Source organism: Galeopterus variegatus, unplaced genomic scaffold, assembly GCF_000696425.1.
Source record: "Galeopterus variegatus unplaced genomic scaffold, G_variegatus-3.0.2 Scaffold119, whole genome shotgun sequence".
Taxonomy (NCBI): Eukaryota; Metazoa; Chordata; class Mammalia; order Dermoptera; family Cynocephalidae; genus Galeopterus; species Galeopterus variegatus.
In genome coordinates, this window is record NW_007726230.1 from 965,317 (window position 1) to 979,352 (window position 14,036).

Here is a 14,036-nt window from a genome sequence, read left to right on the forward strand (position 1 = left end):
CCACATCATTATGTGTTATAAAAAACTTAAACCATTTAAGAGAATCCAGAAAGGGAAGCTTGTAGATCTCTCACTTACTATGCCCTGGAGCATTCTGAGATGGGTTGTACCTTTCACACAAGGCATTATTATAACCTAACCAATGCAAAGAGGATAGCAATGAGATACCAGTTCCAGGAGACAAACAGAAGAGCAGTAGCACTATGTGTGCTTGGGCCTGTGCCAACATACATACAGTTTGATCTTCCTGACTGAATGTGAAATTCTCTCATTGTGGCATAGAAAAGAAATAAGGTGTGCCCTCAGAGTTCCTGAAGACAGTATTCTACATAAAGCATGGATCATAAGCAAATTTGATTACACTCCTCTGTAAACCCACATTTTTAAGTAACATCCCCAATGGGAAGGTAAATGTGCCTCAGTGGCAAATGTGTTGCCAGGTAAATAATGTCCAATTGATCTCAGTCTATAACAAGAGGCGCCATCCTGCTGCTTCTACAGCCCTGTGGGAAATACAAAGAGAAGCAACAGATAAATATCCAGGACTTCCCCTGCTCCTCTAACCTTTTCTTCAGCCCTAGAATTGCTTTGGTTTCACTGTTCTATTTAAATGTATGTGATCCCTACATATAGATGGCAACAGAATTCTAATTAATTTTGAGCTTCCTGTAAAAGCTAGTCCAGGAGCAAAGACTAAAACAATGGAAAAAACCATGCATAACTTGCACAGCACTTTGTTGTTATTCTATCTCATCTGTTGTTATTCTACCTTATCTTCAAGTGTGCCATTTTTGTAGCATTTCAACCTTCTTCCTTCCTGACAGAATCCTATTCACAGCTTCGGGAGGGGAATCTGATTAATCTAAACCCCTCAACACTTGACACTCTCCTGACCTAACCTGAGTTATCAAAGTGAGGGGAGTTATAATACCAAGGTTGAGACCAGCTTCCCAAAACAAAACAAAAGTGAGGGGAAGGACTTACATTTCAAACTTGGGAGAAGCGTTTCTCAATTTCAGTCTCAGTCTCAATCTCAATCTCTCTTCCCTCACTGCCAGATGTGAACAAGAAAGTACCTAGCACTACTGACACTGAAAGTTGTCATGTGGCCATGATGCCTTAGGATGAAGCAGACCCCGAATATGGAAGAGCAGAGCAACAGAAAAAACCTGGGTACACGACAACACAATCAACCCTCATGTTTGCCTCACCTGACCTGTAAAGTGAGATAATATATTTCCTTATTGTTTAATTCAGCTGAGTCAGCTGAAGGCATCCGGACTAATATACCAAGTAATTACCAAAGTTACTAGTGCTATTTGGAATATTTTCTTTAGGGTCAGTGTGAATTTATGCACTAAGATCACAGCAGTTTAGAAAGTAAATGAACTACTATAAAGAAAAGACTGTATAGATGTACTGCAGAAAAAGTCTGGATCAAGCCAAGGGAATACAAAGCTAAAGAAGTATAATTTTTAAATTTTCTTACTGTTAACCTAGTGCTGATTGCAAAGTCTATAATGTAGATTAAAAATCACAAAGGAGTCAATTCAGTTTACCTAATACTTTTTAAATTTCAAAGTTTTTTCTTTCTTTTTTTTTTAAAAGATGACCGGTAAGGGGATCTTAACCCTTGACTTGGTGTTGTCAGCACCACGCTCAGCCAGTGAGCGAACCGGCCATCCCTATATGGGATCCAAACCCGTCTGTCTGCTAACAGGAATTCTTATCAGTGATTCTAACAGTGACCTGTGAGTTCCCTTGAAATGCTAGGATGTCAGTAAAGGCAGGGGAAGGGAATTAAGGTGCAGGTCATCTCTTGAGGGTAGCCACATTATGTACTACAGAGTCGCTGCAGGTGTGGTTGTGGTTGGCGATTGAAATTTCCCTCACAATTAATCATGGGCCTTCAGTTTTTGTTTTTCTTTTTTTTTTTTTTTTTTTTTTTTTTTTAAAAGATGACCGGTAAGGGGATCTTAACCCTTGACTTGGTGTTGTCAGCACCACGCTCAGCCAGTGAGCGAACCGGCCATCCCTATATGGGATCCGAACCCGGGGCCTTGGTGTTATCAGCACCGCACTCTACCGAGTGAGCCACGGGCCGGCCCCTCAAAGTTTTTTCTAACTTTAAAAAAGTTGGGATGTTGAAATGAATTACTCTGTCACTCTGTATCCTCAAATCACCTGTTAGTTAGTTTGCTTATCTACATAACAGCTTTTCTCAGTGTCATCCCAATAGTGTCATAAAAATAAAGGGTCCCATGGTTTAAAAAATAGTTAATTGAAGTTGACCAGGTTTACTTACTGCAGAATTTTTAAGTTTTCAATGTTTCAGCATATACTTTAGTTTTCCAAAAGGATATTAGAGCAATGACTGTTTACCAAACTCAAAGCATTGTAAGGTGCTTTTTTTTTTTTTTTTTCTTATAGAAAATCCCAGGGATTAGTGTTCTATGGAACACACTCTGGGAAATAAAGACATAGTATAAAATCTTTTTTTTGTTTGTTTGTTTTTACATCCTAAGTCTTACTTTTTATACATGGAAGTCCTATGGTAAAACACTTTAAGAGGCAGCTTTCAGAGAGATTGATTCCCAGCAAGAGTGAGTTATGCAAGAATCAGGATGGATGGCTTGCCGATCTTCCTTCACTAGAATATGGTTTTACGATTCTAAGTACCTGTAAAATAGTAACAACTACATTTACCTCTATCTTGATATTCCTAACACTCATGTAAGTAAATATTATTATCCCCATTTTATAGACATGAAAGGAAAAATGGATCAAATGGGTCTTAAATTAAAAACATTTGCTCTGCAAAAGACCCTGCTAAGAAAATGAACAAGCTACAAACAGGGAGAAAATATCTGCAAATCACATATCCAACAAAGGACTTGTATCTAGAATATATAAAGAACTCTCAAAACCCAGTAATAAAAAATAAAACAATCCAATTATAGCATGGGCAAAAGACATGACCAGACATTTCCCCAAAGAAGATATACAGATGGCAAATAAACACATGAAAAGATGTTCAACATCATAGTCATTAGGGAAATGCAAAATAAAACTACAACGAGCTATCACTATGTAACTATCAGAATGGTTAAAATTAAAAAATAGTGACAACACCAAATGCTGGCAGGGATGTGGAAAACTAGATCATTATACATTGCTGGTGGGAATGTAAAATGATATAAACACTGTGGAAAAGAGCTTGGCAGCTTCCTTCTTTCTTCCTTTTTTTTTTTTTTGTAACAGCTTTACTAAGATATAATGTATATGGCATAAATTTCAGCAGTTTCTTTTTTTTTTTTTTTTTAAAGATGACCGGTAAGGGGATCTTAACCCTTGACTTGGTGTTGTCAGCACCACGCTCAGCCAGTGAGCAAACCGGCCATTCCTATATGGGATCCGAACCCGGGTCCTTGGTGTTATTAGCACCGCACTCTCCCGAGTGAGCCACTGGGCCGGCCTAGCAGTTTCTTTTTAAATTAAACTTTTTATTTTGAGATAATAGGAGATTTACATGCAGTTGTTAAGAAATAATACAGAGATCCAGCATAGTCTTTACCCATTTCCTCCAATGGTTAACACCTTGCAAAACTATAGTTCAACTGCACAAACAGGATATTGGCATTGCTATAGTCAAGACACAGAACATTTCCGTCACCACAAGGATACCTCATGTTGCCTGTTTATAGCTCTACCCACTTCCCTCTTCAACCCCACCAACTCTTTAACCCCTGTCTACCACTTATCTGTTCTCCATTTCCAAATTTTGTCATTTCAAGAATGTTACATACATGGAATCATACAGTATGTAACCTTTTGGAGTTGGCTTTTTTCACTCAGCATAATTCTCTGGAGATTCATCATAGTGTGTATCAATAGTTGCATGTATCAATAATTCAATAGTTCCTTTTTTCTGAAGGCTGTCCAGTTTGGGGATCTGAACCCTTGACTTTGCTGTCATCAGCACCATGCTCTACTAAGAGAGTTAACCAGCCAGCCCCTCATTCCTTTTTATGGCTAAGTAGTATATAAAGCTGTTATAAACTTTCGTACACAGATTTTTGTGTGAACGTAAGTTTTCATTTCTCTGGATTAAATACTCAGGACTGCAGAGTGATTGTACATGAATGTTTATAGCAGTTCTATTTGTAATAGTCAAAAACTGGAAACAACCGATATGTCCTTCAATGTATGAATGGTTAAATAAACTGTAGTACATCCATACCATGAAATAACTAAATGCAATAAAATGGAATGAATTATTGATAAACACAAGAATTATACTGAATAAAAAAATAAAAAATTCAATTTTGCAAGGTTACATACCTGATGATTCTATTTATATAATATTCTTGCAATAAAAAAAGTATAGAGTTGGAATCGATTAGTGAATTAACAACTGGGGGTGGAAGGGAGAAGGGTGGAGATGTGGCCCTAAAGAAGTAGTACAAGTGACCATTGTGGTTTTGTATCTTAAACATGGTGTAGGTTACATTAAACTATATAGGTGATAAACCAGCATAGAACTACATACACACATGAGCACATACCCGCACTCACACACACCCCTGGTCAAATCTGAATAAGCTCTTTGTATTGTATCAATGTCAATTTCCTGGTTCTGATGGTTATGTAAGATGTTGTCACTAGGGGAGCGTGGGTAAAGGGTATATGGGACCTTCCTGCACAGTTTTTTGCAACTTCCTGTGAATCTTCAGTTATTTCAAAATAAAAAGTAAAACAAAACAAACCAACATTACACCAGGTGGAACAATCGAGAGAAATCTGTTCATGTGCTTCTCCTTGCATATTTCTTCCAAAGCATTTGTTGGTGTAAAACAGATTTTAGGAAGACATTTAATAAGGTCTTCATTGGTATTGTGTTGTATGCAATAAGGCAATAAGTTAGAATACACAAAAGGTATGAATTTGTGTCACACCAGAAGGAGGTTCCTAGTGGTACAATGCAGGGCTCTTTCAGCTTTTTGTTGTTCTTTTTTTCATTGTAATGCATACATATCAGATTTCTGGTTGACTGGAAACTCAGAGATACAGTGAATACAAACGACTACAGAATTGGAACCATGAAGGATCATGACAGGCCAAAAAAATTTGGACTAAATCTAACAAAATAAATGTTATAGGGATATACTAGAGGCTGTACTTGGGTCCACCAACACGTATAAACAAGATAGTAGGGATAAACCTAAATGAAGCCACCATACACTGTGACTGCCTGCCCTGTAGCACCCCTAACCCCTAATCCTACCCTAAAGTAATGTAGTATCAGGCCACATAAATAGAAATATACCATTTAGAATGAGAACAGTTGTAATTCCACTCTATGCTAAAAAGAACACATCTTGGGAATCATATTTTATTTTGGATCCCAGAGACGTACTAGAATACATTTATAAAAAAAGCAACTAGAAGTTCGAGGGCACTGAAAACCATAAATCATTATCATAAGGAAGATTATTTTTCATTGTGGCAAAAAATACATAAAATAAAATTTACCATCTTAACCATTTTTAAACTTATAGTTCAGTAATATTAAGTACATTCATATTGTTGTGAAATTGATCTCCAGAAGATATTCATCTTGCAAATATGAAACTCTATATCTATTAAACTCCCTTCTTCTCCCACAGAGATTTTCGAAGCGCTAACATAAAGCCAGAAAAAAAAAAGACTGAGTTAAAGATTTATCTTCAAATATATGAAAGCTTGCCGTGTAGAAAAATTATGCGATGAAGATCATGGGGACATTTCAGTTCAAAAGAAGAAAGAATTTTTTTTTTGTCTTTTTTTGTGTCCGGCAACGGATCGCAACCCTCAGTGTTGCGCCCATACTGGACCGGACCAGCAACGGGATCGCAACCCTCGGTGCTGCGCCCACACCTCGCTCAGCCAGTGAGCGGGAACCGGTCTGTATGTGGGATCCGAACCCTCGGTGGGAGCGCCGCTGCGCTCCCAAGCGGCGCACTGTAGCAGTGAGCCACCGGGCCGGCCCAAGAAGAAAGAATTTTTTAAAAAAGAGTTGTTCACATATGGGTAGAGCTGCCTCAGAAAAAGTAGTACATAATTCCCTGTTCAAGAACAGAAGGTATCTTGTAGAACACTGCTTCTTAACCCACAGAACACAGACCAAAGAGTCTGTGAATACGGAAAGGAAAAATAGTCCTTTTCTCACAAGCTCTCCTGAAATTTGGTATTTCTTTCCATTTATGAATATTGGTAACAAACCACAGCAATAATAGCAGTACTTATGACTCTGACACCAATAGAAATTGGACATTTTTATCTCACATTACACCAGTTGCAGGTACCTTAATTAGTCATTTGTGATCATCGCTGTTCCAAAATTATGACAGTTCTTTGACCCAATGGTACACATCCTTTTATTTAATGTACAATAAACACATAGTTTACTGTATCAAAGATATTTTAATTGTTTGTTAATTGTATTTCAATGTAAGTGGCTACTTTTGAGTATTCACGCTACCTGTTGAGTTGGATGCTTACCAAGAGTCAGGTGCATCAGCTATTCTAAAACTGTTTGTTATTTGTATTTTTTATAAAACTATACAATTTGATAAAAAATGAAACATAAATGTGAAATAAAAAGTTGTTTTTATAAAAATTAGGGGGATGGCCGGTTAGCTTGGTTGGTCAGAACTTAGTGTTATAACGCCAAGGTCAAGAGAGTTCGATCTTCGTACTGGCCAGCCACATTGGAAAAAAAAAATTAGATTGACTACTTCTCAAAGAGTCAAAATTAAGTCACTGGAAACAACTGTTGCTAAAGTAATTGTGGCAAGACAACTGTAAGTGATTAATGGTAAAAGTATAAACACCTAGAAGGATTTTCTCAGAATACTTTGAGTATCTTTAAGTTCTCTTTCTACTTAAGAGAAACTTCAACTAGAAATCTTAGAGCATACATTATAGATGTGCTCTATACAAAGAAGGTCATACAACTCCCCCATCAGCAGACCTATGCTAAAACAAAAAACAAAACAAAAAAAAAAACCCTGGCCCTACATCAAAAGATTGGCAACTAAACGTGTTATTAAATATTTTAAGGTAAAATAAAATGATAAGCCATGTATCCTTTTTTATGAATCTATGCTATAGCTGACTTTTTCAATCATTGATCAACTCCTGGTCTGACAGACTTAAATAAGAAAATTTCTACCATATTAATGTCAGAATCAGGCAAACATATACTAGATATATGTTAAAATTCTTTTGAAAAGATAGATGCAAGGCTTTGCCTCAAACAGTACTTAGTCTTTTTTTTTTTCTTTCTCTTTTTGGCGGCTGGCTAGTAAGGGGATCTGAACCATACATACCTAGTCTTGAAAGAAAATATTGGAATTCACTAATAAACATAAAGTTTCCAATAAATTTGAGGACAATTTATTACAGTTTTATTTTCCTCTACATTCAATTTTTTTTGTACTTAAGTTTTCTGCTTTTCATTAAGGTACATGCTCTTGTGGTAAGAGTGAGGAATCTTTTAGTATTTTGGTTCAAAATATTCCCTGTCCTATACAACAAGCCTCATTTCAGTGCTTTTCAAACTCTTCTCCTGACGTATCAACAGAAAGTGAACTCATACTCCTATACCCAGGGAGATCTGGGGATACAGTCCAAGAGCTACAAACTAAAACTTTAAGTCTCGTGTATAATTTTTCAAATGTATGAAAATTTGGCATTATAAACTATATTTACTTATATTTAATATTAGAAAACCTTTCATTTCCCTCTAAATCATCAAGTAAAAACTTGATGGGCCCCATTTATTCTGTGGCTTCACAGACCCCTCTTTATAACACTTTGCGCCCTTGAAAAAGAAGACTGGACTCAATCAGTTTAACACAATTTCTTTTTTTTTTTTTTTCCTTTTTGTCTTTTTTCGTGACCAGCAACGGATCGCAACCCTCAGTGTCGCACCCGTACCGGACCGGGACTGGCAACGGGATCGCAACCCTCAGTGTTGCGCCCACACCTTGCTCAGCCAGTGAGCATCCGGTCTGTATGTGGGATCCGAACCCTCGGCGGGAGCGCCGCCACACTCCCAAGCAGCGCGCTGTAGCAGTGCGCCACCGGGCCAGCCCTTTTTTGTCCTTTTTGAGACCGGCCGCACCACGCTCAGCCAGTGAGCACTGTGAGCGCACCGGTCATCCCTATATAGGATCTGAACCCGTGATGGGAGCGCTGCTGCACTCTCCCGAGTGCGCCACGGGCTCGGCCCAGTTTAACACAATTTCAATTTCAACTTGTACTGAGTGAACAGAGAAGTTAAATTTCAATTTCCTAGAGAAGTGTTTTAAAGGATTGGGCAATATCATGCATGAAACAAGAGCAAAAGGGAAATCTAACAAGTATCCAAGGAAAGGAGGCAAGAGGCATGGGGACAAAAATTAACTCTTGCACTGATCCAGCTGTCCACTCCTACTTATGTCACATCCAGTGACCATCAAATTTTAAGATGGGCTGAGGATTGCCATTATTCCTTATGGATGGGGCCTAGGTCTTGTTCCATATTGTTCAATATCACTCTAGCACTTACCACAGTGCCTGGCACACAGTAGGTGCTCAAAGAATTATAATAATAATAGCAGGTAACACTTACTGAGTATCTAGGATATGCTACACACTGTCTGAAACACTTGACATATATTAACTCATTCCATTCTCATAGCAACCCAATGCAGAATCCCTTAACATCCCATTTTACAGAAGAGGAAAATGAAGCCCAAAGATTTTAAGTTAACGTGCCCAAAGTCACACAGCCAAAATGTAGTAGAGCTGGGATTCAAACTCAGTTTAGCTCCAGGGCCTGAGCTCTTAACTATGGTCTTGTAAATGCTTCTTCAATGAATGAATGAGTAAATAAATGATTTGTAACAAATAAAAAGCAAATATTTTAAGCCAGAAGACTTTGGCTCCTTACAGTGCAGTTTGTTGCTTCGGCTGTTGAGTGGTTCCGGTCCATTTACATCTTTGCTCTTTTCATTATCCTCAATAGGTCGAAAATGAGCCAAAGTTCTCATGAATCCACGGAAGTTTACCTGGTCCTCTCTGATTGGAAAATATAACAGAACACCATGTCAATCAGAGTGATTATTTCTTTTTTTTTTTTTTTCCTTTTTGTCTTTTTTCGTGACCGGCAATGGATCGCAACCCTCAGTGTCGCGCCCGTACCAGACCGGGACCGGCAACGGGATCGCAACCCTCGGTGTCGCGCCCGCACCTCACTCAGCCAGTGAGCAGCCAGTCTGTATGTGGGATCCAAACCCTCGGCGGGAGCGCCGCCGTGCTCTCAAGCGGCGCACTGTAGCAGTGCGCCACTGGGCCGGCCCCCCAGAGTGATTATTTCTTATAAATTCAATATGCTGCAACAGTTTTAGCTACAGTAGCCTGAAGCTCCATTTAATGAGGTCTCTTTCCATATGCATGGTAATGTGGAATAAGACTTGAGTCATATGCCAGACAAACAGGTTTAATGAGTACATATATTACTAGCATAATGTCTCTGGGTAAAAAGGAACTAAATACCAATGGTCCACTTTAAAATCTCATTCTTTAAAAACAAACAAAACAAAAAAATGCTACCTGCATAAGACTAGAAAAGAAATAAAAACCCAAATTCCAAATATCTCTATCTGATTAGAGCAAGAAGCAGAGGTACAGCTTGCTAAGAGCTTCGCAGTATAGCCCAGTATAGTCCGCTGCTTCCTCATATGCACCCTGTATAGTTTCCTTATCAGTAAATTGGTGAACAGGATGGCAGGTGATACTACAGTCAGAGCAAATGTGGTTTAGCCTTACAAAACAGTTTTCCCCAAGCTGCTGTTTCAAGTAGTCAATGGCGACCTAGGAATTCTGAAAAGAAAGTGGGCAAAATTACTCTACTGGGTTTACTTTTTATTGCAAAAGTTTTGGATACAAAACATAGCTGTGAAAGTTTTCTCTGGACAGGGTTCAACAGTCTGCAGGGGCTAAAAGTGGAAGCAGAAAAGTGGAAGAATTCAGCACAAAAACCACACCTGAAACAAACAAGGCAGTTCAGGGAGAGAGAAAGGAGAAAATTGAAGGAGGGTATGAGAGTACTCATAGCAACATGGATCTGAAAAGAGCAGATCTCAGTCTAATATGGTTCCTGTCTTAACACAAACTGACTGCCAGTCTTCCTCCTCTGACTGTCACTCATATTTACCAAGTGCCCAAACCTCTCAACTAGCAAATTCCTTTGTCCTCAATTCAGAGTTCTAAAACTTCCTCTCCAGGTTTTTTATCTGATAGTCTCATTATTATGAACTGGCATCCATATAACATTTTAAAGTCTTTTGGGTCATGTAGCCAATTCACATGGAACCAGGAAGAGATTGTTTAGGAGATTACTTAAAACAAGACTATATGATAAACTTTTCTCACAAAAAAGGTACCTAATCAAATCAATAAATACTTACTCAGTACATATTTACTCTGAAGGCAGTGTATTAGGTAGCAAAGCATATCAAAAGTCTAGTTTTATGTTAGAGAAACCCAAATTAAGAAAGAGTCTACTTGAAAAAGTGTGTATGTGGTGAGGGGAACTGTATCCTTAGTCAATATCATAAAAGTAAAATAAAGGCTGTGGAAAGCTTCCAAATTAAAGGAGGCTAAAGAGACATGACAACTAACCCAGATTAGATCTTGTATTAGAAGAAGGAAAACTGTTATAAAGGAGAGTACTGGACAAACTGACAAAGTTAGACTATGCAGTGAAATGCTACCCCATAACCCAAAGTTGGAATATGAATAAGAGATTAGGATAAATAGATAATAGATTAAAAAAACAGAGTAACAGATTAGATAAAAGTATTACATCAATGTTAAGTTTACTAGGGCTGGCCAGTTAGCTCAGTAGGTTAGAATGTAGTGTTATAACATCAAGGTCAAGGGTTTGGATCCCTATGCTAGCCGGGAAAAAAAAAAAAGTTAAGTGGATAACTGTACTATAAATATGTAAAAGAATATCCCTATTCTTACCAAATACACACTGAAGCATTCAGAGGTAAAGGGCTATGACTATGCAATTTATCCACAAATGGTTCAGAAATACAATTACGTGAACATGCACGGAACAATTATGTATATATATGTGTGCGTGTACAAGGGTACTTCATAAAGTTCGTGGAAAAATAGAATTGAAGCATAGTACAAATCCTCCCATAAACTTTTTGAAGTACCTTCATGTGTATATACATATATATATACATACCCGTATACATATGTGTATGTGTTCATGTATATATAGAGAGAGGAGGGGAGAGAGTGTGTGTATGTGTGTATAGAGGGGAGAGGAGGCAGGGAGGGAGAGAGAGAAAGAGAGTGTGTATAAAAGAGTCTGTGGAGACAGAGAGAGAGAGAAGGGTGAAGAGCAGTACTGCGGCCACTAGTCACATGTAGCTATGAGCACTTGAAACACGGTTAGTGTGACTTGATATATGCTTTAACTGTAAATAACATGCTGGATTTCAAAGACTTAATATGAAAAAAGAGTGTAAAATATCTCAGTAATTTTTAATATAAATTATATATTGAAATAATATTTTGGATATATTGGATTAAATAAAATATATATTTGCCAAAGTTAATTTTAATTTACTTATTTTTACTTTTTTTGCTACTAGATAATGAATAATTACATGTGTGGCTTGCATTATATTTTTATTGACTATTAGAGAGAGAGAGAGCACACAAGTGAGGCAAAGTGTGAACAATGTAACAACAGATGCATCTACGTAGACGATGTACTATTTTTAACTTTTCCAACTTTTCTGTAAATTTGAAATTATTTCCAAATAAAAGTAGCTTTTTTTGTTTTTTGGCCAGTACTGGGATCCAAACTCTTGACCTTGGTGTTACAAGGCAGCGCTCTAACCAACTGAGCTAACTAGCCAGCCCCCAAATAAAAGTTTTTTAAAAGTCTAGTTTTACATCAACGGTAAATAGAGATTTTTTTTTTTTTTTTTTGTCTTTTTCCGTGTCCGGCAACGGATCGCAACCCTCAGTGTCGCCCCCGCACTGGACCGGGACCGGCAACGGGACCGCAACCCTCAGCGTTGCCCCCGCGCCTCGCTCAGCCAGTGAGCGGGAACCGGTCTGTATGTGGGATCCGAACCCTCGGGCGGGAGCGCCACCGCGCTTCCCAAGTGGCGCACTATCCAGTGCGCCACCGGGCCGGCCCTAAATAGAGATTTAAAGACAGAATTTTGAAGATTGGCTCCATCTATTGGAAATTTAAAACAGGGAGAAGGGTAAAAAAGAGGAGATATTCTAGATATGACAAAATTAGGGATGCCCAAAATAATTAGAGAGGATAACGGTCTGAGATGACCCAACTAATATCATTATTCCATACTAGCAATTAATTTAGGCTGATTCAGCCTCAGGAAGGAAGTCCAACAACTGGACTGACTCACCCCTCTGGAAAAAAGGCATTGATGATCCGATCCCCTAATGGGTTGATGGCAAGTTCTGGAATCCTCTGGAAATCTTCCCGGCTGCCAAGAGAATCACTTTGAGTTAGAGACCATTGGCCCTTAGCATGAACTCCTTCAGTCTGAAACAGAGTACAACCTAGCAAGAATATTACCTCCTGGAATTTACTTCCATGGCAAATCATACCAAATAACTGCAAAGAATAGCACTTTAATAGCTGCCAAGTGTTTCTTGCTCCAACTCAGGAGTGGAAGAAGCCAGATTTGACTATGCCACATTCCAGTGAATTCAGCACACAGGTTACATCAATTAACCAACTAACAAGCAAATACTAAGCTGTCCCTTAGTAAATGATTTCTTGAACATTACCATTTCGTACTTAGTTACTAAGTTTGGAGAGTGAACAGCAAATGGAAAGTACCAAACACCACAGAACTTGAATAAGGGGGTAAAAATTTAGAGGAGCCTCCATATCCTTGTTAAGACCTAAAGCACCTATGAAATGCGAGGAATTCTTAGGTGATATTTACATCAAAGGAAAGAATGTGACAACCAACTGATTTCCATACTTCCTTGCTCTGACTCTGGCTTTTTCTCCATTCCCTTCCACAGACTAGAGCTAGAGAAGTATTTAACCCTCAAACATGGCAAGAGCAGTCACCATCGCATAACCTGGATGTTATGTTGAAGTGATTATCATTAGTTACCATTCATTACATACACACCATGTGCTGCTCTAACTCTGTTTATATACATTATTTCATTTCTTCATGCCAATATTTTGTCTACATGGTTTTAAAGCCAAGGAAATTCAGTTAGAGAGATAAAGTAACTTGACCAGTGCCATACAACTACTAGTAGCAGGACTATGATTTGAACGTAAGTCTGTAAGTCAAAGTCTGTGTCCTTTTACCAAAAACAACATTTATTTCCCATATTAAACTTTTGGAAAGAAAGTTGCTCTCTCGGGCCGGCCCGTGGCTCACTCGGGAGAGTGTGGTGCTGATAACACCAAGGCCCCGGGTTCGTATCCCATATAGGGATGGCTGGTTAGCTCGCTGGCTGAGCATGGTGCTGACAACACCAAGTCAAGGGTTAAGATCCCCTTACCGGTCATCTTTAAAAAAAAAAAAAAAAGAAAGTTGCTCTCTCAAAAAATGTTCAATAAGTATTTACTTAAAAACTTCTTTGGTTCATATCTGTGCCAAGAATACAAAGCTGTACTCTTCAAAAATATCAATGCCATGAAGGACAAAGAATGGCACAGGACTGTTCAGCTCATAGAGGACTGCAGAGACATATGATTATATTCAATGCATGATCATGGACTAGGAAAAAAACTGCTATAGAGGATATTATTGGGTGATAGGTGAAAATGGAACATAAGACCATACAGAATCTGGAGTACTACATAATAGTACTCTATCAAAATGCTAAATTTCTTGATTTTGATCTGAGAATGTCCTTGTTATAGAAAATATACACTGAACGATGTGACAAAATGTTAACAATTGGTGAATCTG

The 14,036-nt window shown here is 38.3% G+C and overlaps 1 protein-coding gene across 2 annotated transcripts in view; it reads right to left on the reverse strand.

Moving 5' to 3' along the window:
- The window catches only part of CHP1 (calcineurin-like EF-hand protein 1), a 50,080-nt gene that overhangs the window by 18,106 nt on the left and 17,938 nt on the right, over positions 1-14,036 (reverse strand). For both annotated transcript variants that reach the window (XM_008587683.1, XM_008587692.1), the window contains exons 3-4: positions 12,495-12,575; positions 8,978-9,105 (exon numbers count right to left, since the gene is read on the reverse strand). In XM_008587683.1, the coding sequence (XP_008585905.1) occupies positions 8,978-9,105; positions 12,495-12,575 (209 nt within the window). The remainder of the gene's footprint in view (positions 1-8,977; positions 9,106-12,494; positions 12,576-14,036) is intronic.